The sequence below is a fragment of the Salvelinus namaycush genome, chromosome 1 (genome assembly GCF_016432855.1).
Source record: "Salvelinus namaycush isolate Seneca chromosome 1, SaNama_1.0, whole genome shotgun sequence".
Lineage (NCBI taxonomy): Eukaryota > Metazoa > Chordata > Actinopteri > Salmoniformes > Salmonidae > Salvelinus > Salvelinus namaycush.
In genome coordinates, this window is record NC_052307.1 from 69,194,221 (window position 1) to 69,220,016 (window position 25,796).

Sequence of the window (25,796 nt, forward strand, 5' to 3'; positions counted from 1 at the left end):
TGATCTCTTCTCCACGTTCTGATCCCTTCTCCACGTTCTGATCCCTTCTCCACTTTCCTCAACTATCCCTTCTCCACGTTCTGATCCCTTCTCCACGTTCTGATCCCTTCTCCACTTTCCTCAACTATTCCTTCTCCACGTTCTGATCCCTTCTCCACATTCTGATCCCTTCTCCACGTTCTGATCCCTTCTCCACTTTCCTCAACTATCCCTTCTCCACGTTCTGATCTCTTCTCCACATTCTGATCGCTTCTCCACGCTCTGATCCCTTCTCCACGTTCTGATCTCTTCTCCACGTTCTGATCCCTTCTCCACGTTCTGATCTCTTCTCCACATTCTGATCCCTTCTCCACGCTCTGATCCCTTTTCCACACGCTCTGATCCCTTCTCCACGCTCTGATCCCTTCTCCACGCTCTGATCTCTTCTCCACGTTCTGATCTCTTCTCCACATTCTGATCCCTTCTCCACGTTCTGATCCCTTCTCCACTTTCCTCAACTATCCCTTCTCCACGTTCTGATCTCTTCTCCACGTTCTGATCGCTTCTCCACGCTCTGATCCCTTCTCCACGTTCTGATCTCTTCTCCACGTTCTGATCCCTTCTCCACTTTCCTCAACTATCCCTTCTCCACGTTCTGATCTCTTCTCCACGTTCTGATCTCTTCTCCACGTTCTGATCGCTTCTCCACGCTCTGATCCCTTCTCCACGTTCTGATCTCTTCTCCACGTTCTGATCCCTTCTCCACTTTCCTCAACTATCCCTTCTCCACGTTCTGATCTCTTCTCCACGTTCTGATCGCTTCTCCACGCTCTGATCCCTTCTCCACGTTCTGATCCCTTCTCCACTTTCCTCAACTATCCCTTCTCCACGTTCTGATCTCTTCTCCACGTTCTGATCGCTTCTCCACGCTCTGATCCCTTCTCCACGTTCTGATCCCTTCTCCACTTTCCTCAACTATCCCTTCTCCACGTTCTGATCTCTTCTCCACGTTCTGATCGCTTCTCCACGTTCTGATCCCTTCTCCACGTTCTGATCCCTTCTCCACTTTCCTCAACTATCTCTTCTCCACATTCTGATCCCTTCTCCACGTTCTGATCCCTTCTCCACTTTCCTCAACTATCTCTTCTCCACGTTTTGATCCCTTCTCCACGTTCTGATACCTTCTCCACTTTCCTCAACTATCTCTTCTCCACATTCTGACCCCTTCTCCACGTTCTGATCCCTTCTCCACTTTCCTCAACTATCCCTTCTCCACGTTCTGATCTCTTCTCCACGTTCTGATCTCTTCTCCACGTTCTGATCCCTTCTCCACTTTCCTCAACTATCTCTTCTCCACATTCTGATCCCTTCTCCACTTTCCTCATCTATCTCGTCTCCACATTCTGATCCCTTCTCCACGTTCTGATCCCTTCTCCACTTTCCTCAACTATCTCTTCTCCACGTTTTGATCCCTTCTCCACGTTCTGATACCTTCTCCACTTTCCTCAACTATCTCTTCTCCACATTCTGACCCCTTCTCCACGTTCTGATCCCTTCTCCACTTTCCTCAACTATCCCTTCTCCACGTTCTGATCTCTTCTCCACGTTCTGATCTCTTCTCCACGTTCTGATCCCTTCTCCACTTTCCTCAACTATCTCTTCTCCACATTCTGATCCCTTCTCCACGTTCTGATCCCTTCTCCACTTTCCTCATCTATCTCGTCTCCACATTCTGATCCCTTCTCCACGTTCTGATCCCTTCTCCACTTTCCTCAACTATCTCTTCTCCACGTTCTGATCCCTTCTCCACGTTCTGATCCCTTCTCCACTTTCCTCAACTATCCCTTCTCCACGTTCTGATCCCTTCTCCACGTTCTGATCCCTTCTCCACTTTCCTCAACTATCCCTTCTCCACGTTCTGATCCCTTCTCCACGTTCTGATCCCTTCTCCACTTTCCTCAACTATTCCTTCTCCACGTTCTGATCCCTTCTCCACATTCTGATCCCTTCTCCACGTTCTGATCCCTTCTCCACTTTCCTCAACTATCCCTTCTCCACGTTCTGATCTCTTCTCCACATTCTGATCACTTCTCCACGCTCTGATCCCTTCTCCACGTTCTGATCTCTTCTCCACGTTCTGATCCCTTCTCCACGTTCTGATCTCTTCTCCACATTCTGATCCCTTCTCCACGCTCTGATCCCTTCTCCACACGCTCTGATCCCTTCTCCACGCTCTGATCCCTTCTCCACGCTCTGATCTCTTCTCCACGTTCTGATCACTTCTCCACGTTCTGATCTCTTCTCCACATTCTGATCCCTTCTCCACGTTCTGATCCCTTCTCCACTTTCCTCAACTATCCCTTCTCCACGTTCTGATCTCTTCTCCACGTTCTGATCGCTTCTCCACGCTCTGATCCCTTCTCCACGTTCTGATCTCTTCTCCACGTTCTGATCCCTTCTCCACTTTCCTCAACTATCCCTTCTCCACGTTCTGATCTCTTCTCCACGTTCTGATCGCTTCTCCACGTTCTGATCCCTTCTCCACGTTCTGATCGCTTCTCCACGCTCTGATCCCTTCTCCACGTTCTGATCCCTTCTCCACTTTCCTCAACTATCCCTTCTCCACGTTCTGATCTCTTCTCCACGTTCTGATCGCTTCTCCACGCTCTGATCCCTTCTCCACGTTCTGATCCCTTCTCCACTTTCCTCAACTATCCCTTCTCCACGTTCTGATCTCTTCTCCACGTTCTGATCGCTTCTCCACGCTCTGATCCCTTCTCCACGTTCTGATCCCTTCTCCACTTTCCTCAACTATCCCTTCTCCACGTTCTGATCTCTTCTCCACGTTCTGATCGCTTCTCCACGTTCTGATCCCTTCTCCACGTTCTGATCCCTTCTCCACTTTCCTCAACTATCTCTTCTCCACATTCTGATCCCTTCTCCACGTTCTGATCCCTTCTCCACTTTCCTCAACTATCTCTTCTCCACATTCTGACCCCTTCTCCACGTTCTGATCCCTTCTCCACTTTCCTCAACTATCCCTTCTCCACGTTCTGATCCCTTCTCCACGTTCTGATCTCTTCTCCACGTTCTGATCCCTTCTCCACTTTCCTCAACTATCTCTTCTCCACATTCTGATCCCTTCTCCACGTTCTGATCCCTTCTCCACTTTCCTCATCTATCTCGTCTCCACATTCTGATCCCTTCTCCACGTTCTGATCCCTTCTCCACTTTCCTCAACTATCTCTTCTCCACGTTCTGATCCCTTCTCCACGTTCTGATACCTTCTCCACTTTCCTCAACTATCCCTTCTCCACGTTCTGATCCCTTCTCCACGTTCTGATCCCTTCTCCACTTTCCTCAACTATCCCTTCTCCACGTTCTGATCCCTTCTCCACGTTCTGATCCCTTCTCCACATTCTGATCCCTTCTCCACGTTCTGATCCCTTCTCCACTTTCCTCAACTATCCCTTCTCCACATTCTGATCGCTTCTCCACGCTCTGATCCCTTCTCCACGTTCTGATCTCTTCTCCACGTTCTGATCCCTTCTCCACGTTCTGATCTCTTCTCCACATTCTGATCCCTTCTCCACGCTCTGATCCCTTCTCCACACGCTCTGATCCCTTCTCCACGCTCTGATCCCTTCTCCACGCTCTGATCTCTTCTCCACGTTCTGATCACTTCTCCACGTTCTGATCTCTTCTCCACGCTCTGATCCCTTCTCCACGCTCTGATCTCTTCTCCACACTCTGATCCCTTCTCCACGTTCTGATCGCTTCTCCACGCTCTGATCCCTTCTCCACGTTCTGATCCCTTCTCCACGCTCTGATCTCTTCTCCACGCTCTGATCCCTTCTCCACGTTCTGATCGCTTCTCCACGCTCTGATCCCTTCTCCACGCTCTGATCCCTTCTCTACGTTCTGATCATGTCAAGGCCAATAATGGAGATGTAGGGAAGTCAATGAATCAGATGTCAAAGATAACAACTACTATTTGTCCGACAGTGGACCGGCATACAAGCTATAGTAAATTATAGACTACAATTGTTTTTAACATCGAGTAAGGCTTTGTTGTATTGCTGTTAAATTGCTTCATACTGAAGCAAGACCCTGCATAGATTGATAGTAAGATTAGTCAAGTTCAATATAGAGCCCTCTCTTCTGAAAGCCTTGTGATGTGTCTAGCTTGACAGGACTCAGCAAGCCAAGGTGAGGTGTCAGAAAGTTAGGGATGTAAACACCTGTTTTCCCTCGTGTTCCAAGACATGATCAAGGAGCCTGAGGAGAAACACGTGCCATCACTCACAAAACCACTCTCTGTCTTGCCTGGCAGTTCCAATGCCTTGAATGTCATGTGGCATGACTTTAGAAGTGTCTGAATGATCTGTGTATGTTATGGTAAGGACACATAGAGAAGGTTTGGGACTACTTCTGATGAGCTGCCAAACTCACATTTCATGTCCCTCTGAGCGTTGGTGACAGGATTCAACAGTGTGCTAAATATACCAGTGTAGTCGACCTCCACCCTCTCTCCTGCCCTGTCATTAGGGATAAGTGCACCAAAAATACCCATCATCCATCCACAATAGTTCAAAACAGGGCAACCTCATACTGTTTAGTGTACCAGGGTGCTTTCTAAAGAGAGACTGATCTAGCCTGCTCTCTCAACCATGTACCAAGCAACCACAGTATTGCCATAGAGAAGAGGAAAACAGATGCCTTTGTAATGTTACACATCACATCTCTCTCCATGGTTGAGAAAGCTATAGTTTCTTAACTCATTAGCTCAATGGTGATGCTACTCAGTCAAGCAGTTACAGTACAGCAGGGACTGCACAGACTGACCCAACTACAAAGCTTTAATTAATAGAGTCTTATAGGGAGATGTTTCATTTGCCAACACATTTGCTAAAACTGGGTGCATCCATCCTCCATGTCCAGGGGCTGCTGAGGCCAAAGAAATATAATTACTAGAACCTGCATCCTCATGCAACTCAATGTGCCATGGTCAAAGGGGCTTTTCTAGTTACTCTCTTTAGTTACTCTAGTTACTCTACTTCTATGGCTGAGGCCCTCTGTGGTGAGGCGAGTGGAGGCCACACCATCACAAGCTGTTCAGAGATCGTTCAGCCCAAGCTGTGAAAGCCCAGTGTGGCTGGACTGGCTGGGTGGGGGCTGGTGGTAGGGGGAAGGCAGGAGAGTTGATAGAACAGCCAAGCAGCTCATTTGCATTTGATCAAAAGGAGCAACTGTTTCCAGTGTTAAGGCGCAGATGGCATTGTACTTCAGCCCACATGTTGTGTGTGTGTGTGTGTGTGTGTGTGTGTGTGTGTGTGTGTGTGTGTGTGTGTGTGTGTGTGTGTGTGTGTGTGTGTGTGTGTGTGTGTGTGTAGAGATATAGAAAAATATGTCTGAGTGTAACCACAGACAGAGCACAGATTATTATTTTTTTCTAATGAAAAAAGGATTGGAGTGTGTGAAGTATTGTTTCTTGTAACCTGAACTGAGGAGAAATTTAAGTGACTTTCCACTTTGAGTTGTGTAATTTCACACTAAAATGAGATTTCTCTCTACTGTAACGCTGTATTAATCAAGTTAATGTGACAGGCCTTGGCTCTGGGTGCACTGGAAGGGAAGGCTTCTGTACCAGCACCAGCCAAAATGGATCTGGCTCCATGATGAATGAGTGACTTTGACAGCAGCTAAATATATACAACTGCATTCTGCATAGACAATTGAGGCTAACGGTAATTGTAAAAAAAAACATCCAGTTCTCTTGCAACTTGTATAATACAGAACACTGAGTCATCTCTACACAAACACTACTGGCTATTTACTCACTGGTATACTCAAACTCAGAGAACATCTTTAAATTAGCCAATATGCTTATTCAAATAGATAAATCAATATTAGATACTTAGATGACTAGTGTATCAAAATAAACCAATATGCTTATCCAATAGATAAAATAACGTTGGATATGTAGATGGCTGGTGTACAAAATCAACCAAAACGTCATATGCAAAAGATAAAATAACATTGGCTATTTACTGTAGATGGCTGGTGTGTTATTACCTTCTGCACTTACAGAATGAGATAAGATGACCTTGGTGTGCTCCTGTTAAAACACCCATCCTAACAGGGAGAATTGACTGCTCTCCTTAGAGAGTATGATACTGTACACCGAGATTCAATTCCACTCAGCGGTGGATATCACTTCTCCCTTCCAATCAAATTAGACAGGAGTAATGATCTATGTAGAAATGGATTCGAGATGGTTACAAATTTGAAATGTTGATTACGGGCCCACTGTGATGTTATCATTTGAGTAGCTTTATGCTCCTCTGCCTCTCTATATGTTGGAAACTGGAGTCTCAATCCTGGCTCTATTGATCCCGGGGCCTATTATATTCAGTAATTGCATGGCTCTGCCTTTAACAAGTCTTGGTTATTGCATCAGTGAATTGGATTACAGAAGTTTATTGAAAGGCTGGCGATATTGCCTCAAAAGCTTTTTCTTGCTGCTGTCTTCGATATTGGGAGTGAGAACACCATACATGTTCTAGATAGAAGGAATATGAGAGAGAGTGGAGTCCTCGATGGTTCACAGAAACACATCAGATCAGAAGCATCTGAAACTCAACCATTAATCATCTCATGCTTTTCCTGAACATTTCCATAATCCTTGCCTGTTAGCTCCAATAGTCAACACTTTAGCAGTGAGCCAATGTGTTTGTCATAAACCTAATGGCCTTTTCACCATGCACGTAATGCTGCCTGTGAATTAACAACACATTACATCATACAACACTGGGGCTCTGTGGCTGCCTGGGAGATTCCCTATACATCTGCCCAGACATGCTGGATTGATCTGGTCTGGGCTCAGCTCCCTCTTACAAGCCCTGCTCTGCCCCCTATGCCATCGGACCCACGCCTGCCCATGGAACGACTCGTCACACATGCACGCACACCACACACACACACACACACACACACACACACACACACACACACACACACACACACACACACACACACACACACACACACACACACACACACACAGTGACCGACATGGACACACACACACAAACATGAAGCCAGCATCTGGTTTGCTTGGCACTTGGCTGTGCTGAGCTTTCATAACAATTTAAATGGATAACCAGGCTGCTGATGTGAAGGAAGTGGATTGTGCGTCTCTTAGTCTGAGATCAGAGCGACTCTAAACTGCTCCTGGTGCAGAATTAGCCAGGCTTTATGTGAAGTGACACCAGGCAGTAATGCTGCAATGCTGTAACAGTGTGTTACTCTCTGGGCTCCACCAGCCATCCAGGCAGGCAGGCAGGCAGACAGGCACTTCTAGTCTGGCACCTCTCCCCCCTGAGGATTTAAAAAAATATATATATTTCACCTTTATTTAACCAGGTAGGCTAGTTGAGAACAAATTCTCATCTGCAACTGCGACCTGGCCAAGATAAAGCAAAGCAGTTCGACACATACAACAACACAGAGTTACACATGGAATAAACAAACATACAATCAATAATACAGTGCAAAAATCTATATACAGCATGTGCAAATGAGATAGGATAAGAGAGGTAAGGCAATAAATAGGCCGTGGTGGCGAAGTAATTACAATATAGCAATTAACACTGGAATGGTAGAATGTGCAGAAGATGAATGTGCAAGTAGAGATACTGGGGTGCAAAGGAGCAAGATAAGTAAATAAATACAGTATGGGGATGAGGTAGATTGGATGGCCTATTTACAGATGAGCTATGTACTGGTGCAGTGATCTGTGAGCTGCTCTGACAGCTGGTGCTTAAAGCTAGTGAGGGAGGTAAGAGTCTCCAGCTTTAGTGATTTTTGCAGTTCGTTCCAGTCATTGGCAGCAGAGAACTGGAAGGAGAGGCGGCCGAAGGAAGAATTGGCTTTGGGGGTGACCAGTGAGATATACCTGCTGGAGCGCGTGCTATGGGTGGGTGCTGCTGTGGTGACCAGTGAGCTGAGATAAGGCGTGGCTTTACCTAGCAGAGACTTGTAGATGACCTGGAGCCAGTGGGTTTGGCGACGAGTATGAAGCGAGGGCCAGCCAACGAGAGCGTACAGGTCGCAGTGGTGGGTAGTATATGGGGCTTTGGTGACAAAATGGATGGCACTGTGATAGACTGCATCCAATTTATTGAGTAGAGTGTTGGAGGCTATTTTGTAAATGACATCGCCAAAGTCAAGGATCGGTAGTATAGTCAGTTTTACGAGGGTATGTTTGGCAGCATGAGTGAAGGATGCTTTGTTGCAGAATAGGAAGCCGATTCTAGATTTAATTTTGGATTGGAGATGTTTAATGTTAGTCTGGAAGGAGAGTTTACAGTCTAACCAGACACCTAGGTATTTGTAGTTGTCCACATATTCAAAGTCAGAACCGTCCAAAGTAGTGATGCTGGACGGGCGGGCAGGTGCGGGCAGAGGTTGGTTGAAGAGCATGCATTTAGTTTTACTTGCATTTATGAGCAGTTGGAGGCCACGGAAGGAGAGTTGTATGGCATTGAAGCTCATCTGGAGGTTAGTTAACACAGTGTCCAAAGAAGGGCCATACGTATACAGAATGGTGTTGTCTGCGTAGAGGTGGATCAAAGAATCACCAGCAGCAAGAGCAACATCATTGATGTATACAGAGAAGAGAGTCGGCCCAAGAATTGAACCCTGTGGCACCTCCACAGAGACTGCCAGAGGTCCGGACAACAGGCCCTCCGATTTGACATACTGAACTCTATCAGAGAAGTAGTTGGTGAACCAGGTGAGGCAATCATTTGAGAAACCAAGGCTGTTGAGTCTGCCAATAAGAATGTTGTGATTGACAGAGTCGAAAGCCTTAGCCAGGTTGATGAATACGGCTGCACAGTATTGTCTCTTATCGATGGCGGTTATGATATTGTTTAGGACCTTGAGCGTGACTGAGGTGCACCCATGACCAGCTCGGAAACCAGATTGCATAGCAGAGAAGGTACGGTGGGATTCAAAATGGTTGGTAATCTGTTAGTTAACTTGGCTTTTGAAGACCTTAGAAAGGCAGGGTAGGATAGATATAGGTCTGTAACAGTTTGGGTCTAGAGTGTCTCCCCCTTTGAAGAGGGGGATGACCGCAGCAGCTTTCCAATCTATGGGAATCTCAGACGATACGAAAGAGAGTGTCACGTTCCTGACCTGTTTTCCTTGTTTTTGTATGTGTTTAGTTGGTCAGGGCGTGAGTTGGGGTGGGCATTCTATGTTATGTGTTTCTATGTTGGGTTAAATGTGTTGCCTGATATGGTTCTCAATTAGAGGCAGGTGTTTGACGTTTCCTCTGATTGAGAACCATATTAAGGTAGGCTGTTCTCACTGTTTGTTTGTGGGTGATTGTTCCTGTGTCTGTGTCTGTCGCACCACACGGGACTGTTTCGTTTTCGTTCGTTTGGTTAGTCTGTTCCTGTTCGTGCGTTCTTCGTGTTTATGTAAGTTCACATGTTCAGGTCTGTCTACGTCGTTTTGTTGTTTTGTAATTTTCCAAGTGTTTTTTCGTGTTCGTCTTTGCTTTAATAAATATTCATCATGTCTTCACAACACGCTGCATTTTGGTCTGATCCCTACTCCTCCTCTTCAGACGAAGAGGAGGAGAGAAACCGTTACAGAATCACCCACCAACCAAGGACCAAGCGGCGTGGGAGAAAGCAGCAGCAGCGATCGCAGGATTCATGGACATGGGAGGAAATATTGGACGGTAAAGGTCCATGGGCACAACCTGGAGAATATCGCCGCCCTCGTGAAGAGCTGGAGGCAGCTAAAGCCGAGAGGCGGCGGTATGAGGAGGCAGCACGGAAGCAGGAGAAGGATCTGGGCTACACTGCGTGGGAGGAGATCGACAGGTGGGTGATCGACCCAAGGAGAGTGCCGGAGCCCGCCTGGGATTCTCTGGCACAGTGTGAGGAGGGATACCGGCGAATGGAGGCAGCACGAAGACGCGGTAGGAAGCCTGTTAGTCAAGCCCAAAAATTTCTTGGGGGGGGGGGGGGGGGGGGGCTAAAGGGTAGTGTGGCGAAGTCAGGTAGGAGACCTGCGCCAACTTCCCGATCTTACCATGGAGAGCGAGAGTATGGGCAGACACCGTGTTATGCGGTAGAGCGCACGGTGTCTCCTGTACGTGTGCATAGCCCGGTGCGGGTTATTCCACCTCCCCGCACTGGCAGGGCTAGATTGAGTATTGAGCCGGATGTCATGAAGCCGGCCCAACGCATCTGGCCTCCAGTGCGTCTCCTCGGGCCGGCATACATGGCACCAGCCTTACGCATGGTGTCCCCGGTTCGCCTACATAGCCCAGTGCGGGTTATTCCACCTCCCCGCACTGGTCGGGCTACGGGGAGCATACAACCAGGTAAGGTTGGGCAGGCTCAGTGCTCAAGGGAGCCAGTACGCCTGCATGGTCCGGTATATCCGGCGCCACCTCCCCGCCCCAGCCCAGTACCACCAGTGCTTACACCACGCACCAGGCTTCCTGTGCGTCTCCAGAGCCCTGTACCTCCTCCACGCACTAGCCCTGTGGTGCGTGTCTCCAGCCCAGTACCTCCAGTTCCGGTACCACGCACCAAGCCTCCTGTGCGCCTCCAGAGTCCTGTGCGTCCTGTTGCTGCTCCCCGCACTAGCCTGAAGGTGCGTGTCCTTAGCCCGGTACCTCCAGTTCCGGCACCACGCACCAGGCCTACAGTGCGCCTCAGCCGGCCAGAGTCTGCCGTCTGCCCAGCGGCGCCTGAACTGCCCGTCTGCCCAACGCCGTCTGAGCTGTCCGTCTGCCAAGCGCCGCCTGAACTGCCCGTCTGTCCTGAGCCTTCAAAGCCGCCCGTCTGTACTGAGCCTTCAAAGCCGCCCGTCTGTACTGAGCCTGCAAAGCCGCCCGTCTGTACTGAGCCTTCAAAGCCGCCCGTCTGTCCTGAGCCTTCAGAGCCGTCTGCCAGACAGGAGCCGCTAGAGCCGTCCGCCAGACAGGAGCCGCTAGAGCCGTCCGCCAGACAGGAGCCGCTAGAGCCTTCCGCCAGACAGGAGCCGCTAGAGCCTTCCGCCAGACAGGAGCCGCTAGAGCCTTCCGTCAGACAGGAGCCGCCAGAGCCTTCCGCCAGACAGGAGCAGCCCGAGCCTTCCGCCAGACAGGAGCCGCCCGAGCCTTCCGCCAGCCATGAGCAGCCAGAGCTGCCAGCCAGCCATGAGCAGCCAGAGCCGCCAGCCAGCCATGAGCAGCCAGAGCCGCCAGCCAGCCATGAGCAGCCAGAGCCGCCAGCCAGCCATGAGCAGCCCCTCAGTCCGGAGCTGCCCCTCAGTCCGGAGCTGCCCCTCAGTCCGGAGCTGCCCCTCAGTCCGGAGCTGCCCCTCAGTCCGGAGCTGCCCCTCAGTCCGGAGCTGCCCCTCATTCCGGTGTTGCCCCTCATTCCGGTGTTGCCCCTTAGTCCGGTGCTGCCCCTTAATCCAGTGGGGTTAATATGGAGGGTGGCCATTTGGAGGAGGCTACGGAAGCGGGGTTTGACTATGGTGGGGTGGGGACCACGTCCGGAGCCGGAGCCGCCACCGTGGACAGATGCCCACCCAGACCCTCCCCTAGACTTTAGGTGGTGCGCCTGGAGTTCGCACCTTGAGGGGGGGGTTCTGTCACGTTCCTGACCTGTTTTCCTTGTTTTTGTATGTGTTTAGTTGGTCAGGGCGTGAGTTGGGGTGGGCATTCTATGTTATGTGTTTCTATGTTGGGTTAAATGTGTTGCCTGATATGGTTCTCAATTAGAGGCAGGTGTTTGACGTTTCCTCTGATTGAGAACCATATTAAGGTAGGCTGTTCTCACTGTTTGTTTGTGGGTGATTGTTCCTGTGTCTGTGTCTGTCGCACCACACGGGACTGTTTCGTTTTCGTTCGTTTGGTTAGTCTGTTCCTGTTCGTGCGTTCTTCGTGTTTATGTAAGTTCACATGTTCAGGTCTGTCTACGTCGTTTTGTTGTTTTGTAATTTTCCAAGTGTTTTTTCGTGTTCGTCTTTGCTTTAATAAATATTCATCATGTCTTCACAACACGCTGCATTTTGGTCTGATCCCTACTCCTCCTCTTCAGACGAAGAGGAGGAGAGAAACCGTTACAGAGAGGTTGAACAGGCTAGTAATAGGAGTTGCAACAATTTCGGCAGATAATTTTAGAAAGAGAGGGTCCAGATTGTCTAGCCCGGCTGATTTGTAGGGGTCCAGATTTTGCAGCTCTTTCAGAACATCAGCTATCTGGATTTTGGTGAAGGAGAAGTGGTGGTGAAGGAGAAGTGGTTTGGGCGAGTTGCTGTGGGGAGCGCAGGGCTGTTGACCGGGGTAGGAGTAGCCAGGTGGAAAGCATGGCCAGCCATAGAAAAATGCTTATTGAAATTCTCAATTATAGTGGATTTATCAGTGGTAACAGTGTTTCCTAGCCTCAGTGCAGTGGGCAACTGGGAGGAGGTGCTCTTATTCTCCATGGACTTTACATTGTCCCAGAACTTTTTTGAGTTTGTGCTGCAGGATGCAAATTTCTGCTTGAAAAAGCTAGCCTTAGCTTTCCTAACTGCCTGTGTATATTTGTTCCTAACTTCCCTGAAAAGTTGCATATCATGGGGGCTGTTCGATGCTAATGCAGAATGCCACAGGATGTTTTTGTGCTGGTCAAAGGCAGTCAGGTCTGGAGAGAACCAAGGGCTATATCTGTTCCTGGTTCTACATTTTTTGAATGGGGCATGCTTATTTAAGATGGTGAGGAAGGCACTTTTAAAGAATAACCAGGCATCCTCTACTGACGGGATGAGGTCAATATCCTTCCAGGATACCTGGGCCAGGTCGATTAGAAAGGCTTGCTCGCTGAAGTGTTTTAGGGAGCGTTTGACAGTGATGAGGGGTGGTCGTTTGACCGCAGACCCATTATGGATGCAGGCAATGAGGCAGTGATCGCTGAGATCTTGGTTGAAAACAACAGAGGTGTATTTGGAGGGCAAGTTGGTTAGGATGATATCTATGGGGGTGCCCGTGTTTACGGATTTGGGGTTGTACCTGGTGGGTTCATTGATAATTTCTGTGAGATTGAGGGCATCAAGCTTAGATTGTAGGATGGCCGGGGTGTTAAGCATGTCACAGTTTAGGTCACCTAGCAGCACGAGCTCTGAGGATAGATGGGGGGCAATCAATTCACATATGGTGTCCAGGGCACAGCTGGGGGAAGAGGGTGGTCTATAGCAAGCGGCAACAGTGAGAGACTTGTTTCTGGAAGGATGGCTTTTTAAAAGTAGAAGCTCGAATTGTTTGGGTACAGACCTGGATAGTAAGACAGAACTCTGCAGGCTATCTCTGCAGTATATTGCAACACCGCCCCCTTTGGCAGTTCTTGTCGGAAAATGTTATAGTTAGGGATGTAAATTTCATGGTTTTTGGTGGTTTTCCTAAGCCAGGATTCAGACACTGCTAAGACATCTGGGTTGTCAGAGTGTGCTAAAGCAGTGAATAAAGCAAACTTAGGGAGTAGGCTTCTAATGTTAACATGCATGAAACCAAGGCTTTTACGGTTACAGAAGTCAACAAATGAGAGCACCTGGGGAGTAGGAGGGGAGCTAGGCACTGTAGGTCCTGCATTAACCTCTACATCACCAGAGGAACAGAGGAGAAGTAGGATAAGGGTACGGCTAAAGGCTATAAGAATAGAGGCCTGCCCTGCACTGACAGCTGACACACTCCCTCCGTACCCCAGACGGGCCTTAGCTAACTTCATGTCTCAATTTTCAGCTCCCAACTCGTGCAGATGTTAATTTGGATCATCATTAAGGACGGGAGACGAGGAACACAACCACAGTCTTTGATAGCGATCTCACTTCCTCTCTCCCTCCCTTGCTCCCTCCCTCCGTTACACTATTTAGCAGAAACTATGAAAAAAACATTCCTCTATTCCTGCCCTCCAGGGGCAGGTCTGTTTATCTTAAAGGTCACAGTCACATCACTTTTGCTCACCTTCATCTAAGGGAAGGCTGTCTCAATCCTCATCCTACTTGCCTCTATAATTCAGGCCACAATGCCTCAGCCTACGGTCCAACATCCCTATCCAGCTCGGTTCACTGTCCTGGTTTAGCTTCTTCCACACAGATCTTGGCAAGTTGTACCCATATGAAAAGGTCAGAGAGTAATACAAATTAATGTAATGTTGATGTCCTTTTTTCCTCCCCTAAAGTATCCTTCTGAGGCCTGTGAAACCAGCCAAACAAACAGAGAGGCCCTTTTTACTGCACATCATTCTTCTCTAATGACAGGTTCAGATTGGTGGAACCAAAAAGGGTTATCCTATGGGGACAGCCAAAGAACCCTTTGGAACCCTTTTTTCTAAGAGAGTATAAACGTGTCCGTATGCTTCCCAACTGAAACAGTTCATGCATATATTATGATGACATTCTGTGACATTTTTGTTTGTTTTGGCCTTCGGCAAGAGTTTTTTCGGCTGTTTATGCACACGATATTTTTTCTCAAGGCGAGCTGAATCTGTTCCCCTTCATCTGTAATTGGTAAACAGTAGGGATTGTTCAATGAAGTGTTTGTTGTCATTCAACAATAGACGACTAATTTTCATGCACATTTTTTCACTTGAGAAATACTAAACCCAACATACTAGTTAGATGTAAAATTGCGCGACTAAGATCTCCTTGGCAAAAACATCAAAATGAATGACCGTTTTTTTGTTGTTGTTGTTATCTTAGATTAGTCTTTCATTTTGAGGAATTCTATACTGGCTACGGCATCTCAAGATGGACTAACTAGTAATATTGGTATTTTTTTCAAATTTTTCAAGTGAAGGTCGAAGGTATGCGAGCACACTAGTTTGGTGCGCCTAGCCGAGTCCTGCTAGGCGCCCTCCAAACCGAAGCATGAGGAAGCCTTAAGCCAGAGTCCAGAGCTGTGATGAACATGCAGTGGCTCCTTCAGAAAGGAGAACTGATTGAACTGCTGTGAAACAAGCATCAGAAAGTTTAAAAGTGGTCTGAAACTAGGGGAACAGGAAAATACAACTCTATTAGCTGTCTCTGCCTCTGGAATTCATCAGTGCTTGTCAAGACAGCTGCCCTGAGTAGGCATTGAATTAGTTTCAAGTGTCTGTGTGCTAAAGCAAGCAACAGAAATATTACTACTCTCTAATCAAGGACTAGGCTGGCATATTCCCTCTGCTGCCACTGCCTTGGGTTTTTTCATTGCCTGTTCTAGAGAAAGGGAGAGAGAGAAAGAGAGAGAGAGAGGCTGATGGACTTCTGTTCTGCCTTCCCTGTAAGCTTGCCCTGGTAAAAAGTGTATTAACACTGATATCAACACACTGACCTAAAGCTAACAGAAATATGTTTTTCAACTCGATTTAAGACCTTTGATATTGAGGAAAGAGTATCTTCACTGCCATGCTAGTAGTGGCTATATCCAATTGTGGCGCGTCCTATATGCATGTAACTCAGATGTGGTCATTGTGGGTCACTATGTGAATACGTTGGCCTTTTACAGAGTGGCTTAAGGAATGTGCCAATGAAGACAAGACCAGCAGTAGGTGAGCAGAGCAGTTGGTACCATCTCCAAGAATCCAAATAAGCTAATTAAGTGTGACCAAAAAGCTTGAATTCTGCAGGCAGAGGGATTAGACTGTTTGATGAGCAGATTTAAAGGTTCAACCAAGGGGAACAATGAGAAACCCTTCTGGCCAAGCGTAATATTTCTGAGAACATTTTTTTTAAACCCATGTTTCTGTGACGTGTATTTTCTTTGCACTTCAGACCCAACATCTTCCATCCCTGAGATTAAGGGGCTTTTATCATGTATCCTCTCCTCTCTCATGATTTCTTAACTTTTTTGCAGAGTGCTTTTTTCCCCCTCTTCCCTCCTTACTTTGCTCAGAGTGGACTTTAATGGGTTTTAAGAAATGTTACATCTCTGTATGGTTATAGACAAGTGTTAGTACTACTCCACCTAACTTCTCCTCCTTTAAACAATAAATCCCTGAATGGAAGGCTTCATGCAGGTATGAGAGATAAGAATGATTCCAACTCGGATTGAAACGTTGTCTGTTTTGTGCGTCTGATTAAATCTCCATGGGAGCATAGGAGAGTTGCGGATATTCCTTTTTTCCTTTGATTATAATTAATGGTCATTTTTGTAGGGTTTGACACATTTTTCATGAGGAAAAATCTACTCTGAAATTTTGAAGTGGAAATTACAAACTTCAGAATCATTTTTACACCTCAAATACACTACACGTTTAACATTTCCATTGCAGGAAAGTTCTCTGTAACATGATCATTGGGATCATTCCAGAGTTGTGGACATGTATTCTTTCTTTGATACGTTCTTCTGGCCTGCACCTGATAAATTGGATGTGCATATTTTTCTATTATTTCCATGAATTATAATCCACATAATAATTCACATTTCCTGTTGCTGCAGGATTATTTTCCTGCTGTAACAAACTGGCTCAAATTAAGATCCTACATCTGCAGATAGTTTAAGCTAAATGTCATTATAAAGTATCTAGGCTTGTAGCGACAGTACACATACACTGATTATAAATTAATCCATTGATGTGACAGTGTGCTTTTCCTTCCTTTTTCTCGCTCAGCCAACTTTCACTACTAGTTTCCTATACAGTACACATGATCTGTATTTATTCGTAAACATGAATCCAATGATATGACCGTGTTCTTCCCTCTCCCTATCTGCTCTCTATGCTCTCTCTAGACATTCCACACCCCCAGCCTGGGAGACGAGGAGTTTGAGATCCCTCCCATCACCCCTCCTCCAGAGACAGAGTCTGGCCTGGGCCTATCGGATGTGGACTCCCCCTTCCCGGGGCACCCTCTCCAGCACAGGGGACCCTTCACCCCCCAGTTCCCCCCTCAGAGCCTTGAGCTGCCCTCCATCACCATCTCACGCAACCTCATGGACCAGGAGGGGCTCTCCAGCATCAACGGCCTGCCATTGGTGAGTACTAGACTGGACCAACACTTAGGGTTGAGGGGTTTAATAGATACTACGGTCACATGCATAGGCATCAAGTACAGCGTGCTATTAGGTCATGCACCTCTTCAATAATTATAGGGGTAGGGCGGGTATAAGGTGTCAATCTGATGGATTTGTTAATGCACAGAGAAAATAGAGTACCAAGCACCAACACTTGGGTACAGGATCAAGGTGCTGTCATATAAATATATAAATAAAAAAGGTCAGGAGAGCCCATGTGACCATTACAGTATGATCTGAGTACCAGGAGAATACCCTTACCCTTTATTAGGCCATAGAGTAACCTTCACTGCACTCAGTGCACACCTCCAGTTGTTACTGCATCTGGCACAGCATCTGGCCCGTTTATAAAGCTGGAGGATGGAATAGTATCACAATGCTAGCTAGACAATGGTCGCAGTATGTAAATACTGAATTCTGTTTGGGTTTATAAAGGAAAAACAAAGCCTACCAAAAGAACCCTCTTTGTAATAGGAAAAGATATTAATGGATCATGGGCATGATGGCACAATGTATTTTCCCCACAGGGAGTGGTGAAAGTGAGTCCCCAAAAAGTGCCACTGTTTCATGGGTCCGTATACAGTATTATGTATGTTGGTTCCAGAAACCCTGTTCTGTAGATGCTGATGAATCATTCTGTTCTGTCCTGTCCCCTCCACTGTCACATGATGTGTTTCCATGCCTTTATCTACATGTTGTTATGCTCAGAGCCTGAATGCACTCAGTCAACTGACAGACAGAGCTTTGTTTGAGTTCAGAATCCCAGGTTTTGTATTTGGTTAAATAACACGATGCTACTAGAATTAACCTTTCGGTGAGAGTACTTAGAAAGGGAGTCAATGAATGGATATCCAGCTTAGCCTTCCTGTCCATTGATGTGGATGAGACTGTGGAATGGTTCCGGAACCCGGTAATCACTTTCTTTATGTTGATAGAGTTCTATGTTATAGATTCAAAACATGTTGATAGAAAAAGCATTCTTAAATGCCATTGAGGATGAAATGCATTGAGGAGGAAACGTGGAAATGTCACTTGCTGAGAGATGATGATATTGATGCTGCGTTTTTTTGGGCTGAACTGCAAAAAAATCATTACATTGAACAAAAATATCATGATAGTTTTAGCCATATTATCCATGTAAAAATGTATTTCAGACCACCCACTTTTAAACCAGACACATATGGTGAATCGCATATGATATTACAGAATATGTATTTACATTCCGATATGGGCAGGCACTGGAACATTTTATTGCCTTTTTTCCTCCCTTCCATGCTGCTGGCATGTAAAATAATTGCAGCTTTTAAAATATCTGTGCTGCATAACCGAGCCCCGGAAGGCTTTTGCCTAAAGAATTTTCATTTCATGGTCAGTTAAGCTTTTTTACATCTGGAGAAGAAACGGAACCTTGACACAATTACGGTCCTGACTGTTCTCACGACTTGGTGGAGGATTAGATTTGATTCTCCAACATTATTCCTCTTTAGCACCATTTGCATGGCTCATGTCTCTGATTGTAAGGAGACTCTATTAAAACTACAGGGAAAGAATGTGAGGTTTCTGCTCCTTTGCCTCGTGGCATTGTCACTGGGAGACTGTTGCACACTGCTCTGCTCCTTTATCACTCAGCAAACATTGTACCACAGACAGAAAGGCAGAAAGGCTTACCGACCGTGAACTCCATTATGTTCTGGATATGGGATTGATCCCCAAAAGTCCTGAACACAGAGACAATGCAGGGAAATTACATTGATCTATGCCATTGTCTTTGGTTTGAGATTTGAAAAGGGTTGAGGGAAGTAACTATTTTAATTAACTATATAGTGTTTATAAAAGTGTTATTACGTTTTAGGTTCATTTTGTCAGTGGAATGACATTGGGGGACAACATTATGTACACTACACTGTTGTGTATCTCTTATTTGAAACGTCTGCAAGGACATATAAATAAACCATGCAAATAAACCATAGTAAGTACGTTTCCCAACCAGCCACAGTTTTCATATTCCCCAAATAGTTTTCTCTGTTCTCTTAGCTCTGTGGCAGTGGGTAATTCGTAACTGTGATAGCCTCTCGCTACACCACCATGACAGAAAAAAACAAACCAATGGGTGTACAATGTACCTGTACCATTTTCAAATCCCCCTCCATGTAGTTGCTCTGCCAAGTGTTCCACTAATTCCTTTCCCCTAATGCTCCATGTATGTCTAGCAAATTGGCCACAGATGCTATAGTTCTACAAAGAGAAATACATTTCTGTGGGCTGCAGACAGTCAGAAACGGCTGGCAGAAAGCAAGTCATTATTTATTTAATCTGCTCTCCTAACAAGCTTCTGACTGTCATTTGTGTCTCGCAGCATGTGTCCTGCTGATTTGTGATTTGGTCTGTGTCAATAGTGCCAAATACTATTGGAGGTGGAACTGCCAGTATCTATTTATTTAGAGCTCCCTTCATTCTCTCTTTCTTTTTCTCTCTCGTTCTCTCTCTCTCTCTCTGATGCACTGCACAGGCCTCTGGGTGCTATTTCATAAAATCTCCCTGTCTTCTCTACTGTATTTTTGCACAGAATTAGACTTTTCCTGTGTTTCCTCCCTTGTAAGAAAGTAAAAGCATGGGTGGATATGAAAAAGGTCCCTTCTATGTGTCATATCTTCATAATTGGGTTAGAAATAGCCCAAATATCCCGCTTGAGTAGAAATGAATATGGAGTAAAATGTATCTTTCTAGGTTTGTTGCCCAAAATTGATGCAGAGATGCATGTTTATTGTATTTACATGAATACATACTGACTATTGGCCAAAGTGTAGTCAGTAGGAATCTAATCTGCATCATTTGCGCTACGTTCACCCTAATGATTTATTACACACAAACATTTAGCCAGCTAGACTAGTACATTCATCCACAGTTGTTTTGCTCTATAGCCAACACCCAGCAATGCTATGCAATTGGGTCTGACCTGGAGATTTGTAGCTGACTGTATGTACAATACAGTTAATTACACCCTGATATTGTACAGATAGTCTATGAATGTAATCCCCTAGATTCTGACCCGTCACAAACCACTGTGTCTTGAATAAAATGGAAAATATGACCAGTGTTGCAGAAACAATGTTTTTTTTTACACTCTCTTATCTTCCTTCCAAGCTGAGTAGCACTGACATCAGTTGTACATCAATTTAAGAGAGTGGATTTTTTTGTCATTTTTTTCTTCGTCCTGTTTCTTTTCTCTTTTTACTTTCAGCCAGACAGATGTTGTGACATATCAGTCAGAAATGAAAGATATTCATGCAGGCATGCAATACTTGTAATGAAGTCTCAACCTGACCTTCTGTATGATTGATTCTGTAATTTAGTTTTCTCAGGCAGCCAGCGCTTGAAATGAAATTATATCATGTTGAACAACTTTTAAATACCCACAGTGCACCGGGAAAAATGGGGGAAGGAAGGGTTTTGGGAGGGGGGGCATTAATTGTGGGAGAAGGGGAAGGGGATGTGTAGCCCTTCAAGGTCAAGTAAAATGGGGTTGTGGAAGGGAAGAATTTGTTATTGAGCTGGTGGGTTGGATGGAGAGGGGATAGTCAGTGGACGGACTGTGACTGTGTATATGCACAGCAGTATACTGTGAGGTTTGTTAAAGCCAGAGACAGGGGAGAGAGGAGTCGAAAAACAATTTATCTTCATGCTATTATAGCCTTTACCAGCATTCTAAATTCCATTTTTCTCATTTGGCTTAAGCACCAAGGTTCTGCGGCCAGGGAGCCAAAAAGGGAGTAAGAAAATAAGATGTACCCGTTTAAAAGCATATGCAGTAAAGGACTATGTGCAGAGGACTGATAAACTATCTTTAATAGGACTGACCTTTCATGCTGGCGAAAGTTACTGGGGGATTCATCCTTATAATTACCATATAGATGATTTTACCCCTCTTCTGCAATGGAACATTTCCAAGAGCCTCTGTCGTTGATTGAATGGAAATTGAACTTGTTAACATTCTTTTCAGACTGTTACGGCTCACACAGTGCCACTGGTAATACATTTCCCACCTCCCCAAATTCTGATTCCAATATCTTCAAGAACAGACCCAAGGCTCTTTTCATTGACATCGCTGCTATTGAGATTTTATCTCTGGTACTTCTGAATGAGTAATATTGCATTTTCAGTCCAGCTGCTGTGTTTATTAGCCAGTGTGTTGTGGAAGGGTCTCGGCTATTGTTGGGTTTTTATTGCATCTTATACATAGTTGTTGGGATGCTTTGGTGCAGGGGAGAGGATAGGATGTGTAGTCAAAGCCAACAACCTTCTATCAAACAAGCCAATATACTTGTGACAGCTTGACAGGTACACATGACTTGCTGTGTATCATTTTGCTGCTGGCTCCTCGAGCTTGAGTTTTTTTTAAAGGCATAGATGTTGAGAGACTCCATATCAATATTTCCATCACAAGCCTTATTGATTGGAGAGTAGATTGCATAGACTCTGGGTTTACTTGTGTTTGATACACATGTCCATGTACACACACACACACACACACACACACACACACACACACACACACACACACACACACACACACACACACACACACACACACACACACACACACACACACACACACTAGTTGGATGGAGCCTGATAGGGGAGAGAAGAGAAGGGGTTGGCTTGTCACATCTGGCCACTGTGCATTCGAGATAAGGACTTATTTACAGATTTATGATGACTATCAAGCTATCTTCTTAGATGTCTGCTGTGACTCCAGACAATATCTGCGTTCCAAAGGCACCCTATTCCCTACATAGTCCACTTTGGGCAGTGGATAAAAGTATACACTATATAAAGAATAGGTTGCCATTTGGGATGCAGCCAATATTCCAATTAAAATGCAAATGAGAGGACAGAAGGACATAAATTAACAGACTTGTTGCAGATTCACACATTACAATCACAGCCACTGTAGCTGGAAATGATGTATATCCTTTCTCAGGGACTAGTATTATCCAGGGGTGTTTGATAGCATTGTTAACATAGATGTGTTAACATTAGGCCTAAGCTAGGGTATGTTCGTCTACTCTATAATCATGCACTCCTCTTCGGAGGACAACAGTAACTTTGTTTGTACAGCTTTTTTGTTACATACAGCATATATGTTACACACATTTTACATACATGGTACTTTTTTAACACTGTAGTTACATAGCAAATATATATATTTTTTCATATAGATTACATTAATCACTCACTCTTTTAGGTAAATAGTTATGGGCTGTAAAGAGCCGTAGATGTATTTGTAGCCACCAGTCCAGTTTATAATATTATACCACTATAGTCTGTATAGCAGGCTGGGTTATGTGATATTATTGTAACACTAGTGTAAGCTATTTCACCACAAACCCATTTACAAAAAGGCCAGCTATCACTAAAGCCAGCAAACACAAGATACATTTTGAAAGGCAAACGATCTTTGAGTAGGGCAGGGCCATAGCTGTTAAGAAGAAAACTCAACATTTGACACAAATGGCAGGATGTGTCATTGCTCTAAGTGATATTGCATCATTGTGATATTGTGTTGAAGTGTTGAAATGTTGTAACACAGATGGTCATGGCTAAAGAGCTCAGTGTGTTTCATCTGTGATGCTCTCAATGAGCAGAGAGTCACTCTGAGAGCACTCACTTACTGTAGCTCACTACTGGAGGTGACAATGAGACTTACACATCACGTGGAACAGTTTCAAACTGAAGATATGTAAATCAACATTACATCGCTATCCCATTGCTCAAGTTTATTTCACCATTTATTCAAAGAGAGAATTGAATGGTTGGCATGTTTTATTTCACTATTTATTCGAAGAGAGAATTGAATGGTTGGCATGTTTGCATCATTAAATTGTATTCTATTCCGTCTCTGGTGGAGTATTTCTATGTAAATATTGAATACATTTCTGCCTTGTAGACTGTTTTGTGATAGGTAGTAGACATGGCATATGAGAAAGATGGGAGACAAATGGATTGTAAATTCAATGTTTCTGTTCTGAGAAGGTGTTTTAATATTGTTTTGAATCTTACGAACGTAAGATTCTCTCAATAAGGCAAGGTGTGTGGATATATGATGTGTTGATGTTGGGAGAGATGGAGTTTGTGCTGCTGCTGAATACCAGATGGATGTTACACCACACAAACACACACACCTCCCAAACAAATCACATTTTTGTTGTGTTCGGTTATTTTTCACTATTCCCTGTCAGCTCTGCTGCACCACTGATCATTCTCCCCTCTGAGAGAATGGCAGGCCATGTAATTCCATCCTCAGTGCAATCAATGCAAACACCTACCTCTTCCTCTCTCTTTACTCAAAGAGCTTTTGAAAACCATAATGTTTTATCTGGAAAATATATTAGAAAATATGAAGATGGTATGATATACCCACAACGGTATAAAGAGGAAGAAAAATGCCCATGACATGCCAATCGTATCCCTTCAGCCAGTTGATTTATAGAGTTGATTATATAGAAATATTTTTTCACTCTTTGGCAGTTAAAGTATGATCTATGAAACCTGCCAGCAGATAGCATTTAATCTCTAAACATACTGGAGGAGGTATCATTTTGTGCCCCCATCTGCCAGCCAGGGGAAATGTATAACCTTCAAAATGTCAGACTTCACAGAAATGTATAGCATTTTTATTTGTTGCATGGGCATTAAATCCAAAATGTCTTCGAGGTAGTCATTGTGCATACAAATGTTTTTGTCCTGGCATTTGAGGTTATGTAGCCTAACCATCTCAAGGGTACTAACTCAGTCCATTATACACCAGGGTCTGAGCAGTCAAAGCTGTGCCACAGATTTCCATACAATAGAGCACAGGTGTCAAACTCATTCCACGGGGGGCCGAGTGTCTGCGGGTTTTCGCTCCTCCCTTGTACTTGATTGATGAATTAACATCACTAATTAGTTAGGAACTCCCCACACCTGGTTGTCTAGGGCTTTATTGAAAGGAAAAACCAAAAACCTGCAGACACTAGGCCCTCCGTGGAATGAGTTTGACACCCCTGCAATAGAGTGTTGTGAACCGTATCAATTGAGCTGTGAAGCCATCTATTAATGGCAGATCAAACTGGCGACTCAGGTTTCAAGATAATTCATCATAGTTGATAATGGGAGAAGTTAAAGACCCAGGGCCAGGTGTTATGTTATGTGATGCATTGTGGCCATGTTATTTTACTGCTATGCTCTGGTCCAATATCTGTTTGTGCTGTATAGCCAAGTCCTACTTGGTTGTGATGCCAAACAAATGGCTATATAGCACAAACAGATCTGGGACCAGGCTACAGATACAGTACAGTCTCTTACAAGATGCTGTCATATTTACTGACTTTTCCCTCTCTTTCTCCTCTGATCCAGAACATGCAGGGCCACCTCCACCAGTACCCCCCTAACCCCGCCATGGTCATGAGATCCATCATCAGCATCAACAACCCCAATGGTATGATGTCCCGGAACCAGCTGACCACCATCAACCAGTCCCAGCTCAGTGCCCAGCTGGGCCTGAACATGACAGGACCCAAAATCCCCCATACTTCGCCCTCACCACCAACCAGCAAGTCGGCCACGCCCTCACCCTCCAGCTCTATCAACGAGGACGACCAAGACCAGGACAATAGGGTGAGTGAGGAAAACTCTATGAAACTGCCTTATATAAAAACACATTTTAAAGAAGGCTGCACTAAGACTGTGCTCACTTTAGTGTGAAATAGACCTGATTGAATATCACAGTGACTGCTTGATATTCATATACATTTGTTGAGGGTGGTTGTGTTAGTAAAGTGTCACATGCACATTTGGGCTCCTGAGTGGCACAGCATCTCAGTGCAAGCGGCGTCACTGCAGTCCCTGGTTTGAATCCAGGCTGCATCACATCCGGCCCGTGATTGGGAGTCCCATAGGGCGGCACACAATTGGCCCAGCGTCGTCCAGGTTTGGCCGGGGTAGGCCGTCATTGTAAATAAGAATTTGTTCTTATCTGACTTGCCTAGTTTAACAAAATAAAATTCATTTGGCACTACAACAAGTCACCATTGAATTACATTAATCTGTCTAAACCAGATCACTCTTCTTGTAACAGGTAATGGCAGGAGAGAAGCGCCCAGCACCAGATGCTGGGAAGAAGCCCAAGACCCCCAAGAAGAAGAAGAAGAAGGACCCCAACGAGCCCCAGAAGCCAGTTTCAGCCTACGCCCTGTTCTTCAGAGATACACAGGCCGCCATTAAGGGTCAAAACCCCAACGCCACCTTCGGAGAGGTTTCCAAGATAGTGGCCTCCATGTGGGATGGCTTGGGAGAGGAACAGAAGCAGGTAAACCATCACTATCTGTCAGAACAGTCCTACACTATGACGTTTACACCACTGGGTCTGCATTCACAAAGGCTGTGTTTACACAGGCAGCCCAATTCTGATCTTTTTTTCTCACTAATTGGTCTTTTGACCAATCTGAAAAAGATCTGATGTGAAAAGATCTGATGTGATTAGTCAAAAGACCAATTAGTGGAAGAAAAAACGAATTTGAATCGGGATGCCTGTGTAAACGCAGGCATAGCATCTCAGACTAGGAGTGTTGATATAGAATCAGTTTAGCCTTTTAGATCATACTGAATACGATTATATATGAACAGGACAGGGGAGACTTACCAGATCCTGAATGAGCACTTTTACTCTGAGATGCTTTGTGAATACGGGCCCTTGACTTTTATATCTTATTGAGAAGCAAATGCATGA

At 45.3% G+C, this 25,796-nt stretch overlaps 1 protein-coding gene across 1 annotated transcript in view; it reads left to right on the forward strand.

Annotated features, from left to right (window-relative positions):
- Positions 1 to 25,796, forward strand: part of LOC120056539 (TOX high mobility group box family member 3-like) — a 66,757-nt gene that overhangs the window by 36,319 nt on the left and 4,642 nt on the right. Inside the window, 6 exon segments of the mRNA XM_039004723.1 lie at positions 12,564 to 12,578; positions 13,656 to 13,660; positions 16,748 to 16,990; positions 21,304 to 21,306; positions 24,425 to 24,685; positions 25,146 to 25,376. Coding sequence (XP_038860651.1) covers positions 12,564 to 12,578; positions 13,656 to 13,660; positions 16,748 to 16,990; positions 21,304 to 21,306; positions 24,425 to 24,685; positions 25,146 to 25,376 — 758 coding nt within the window.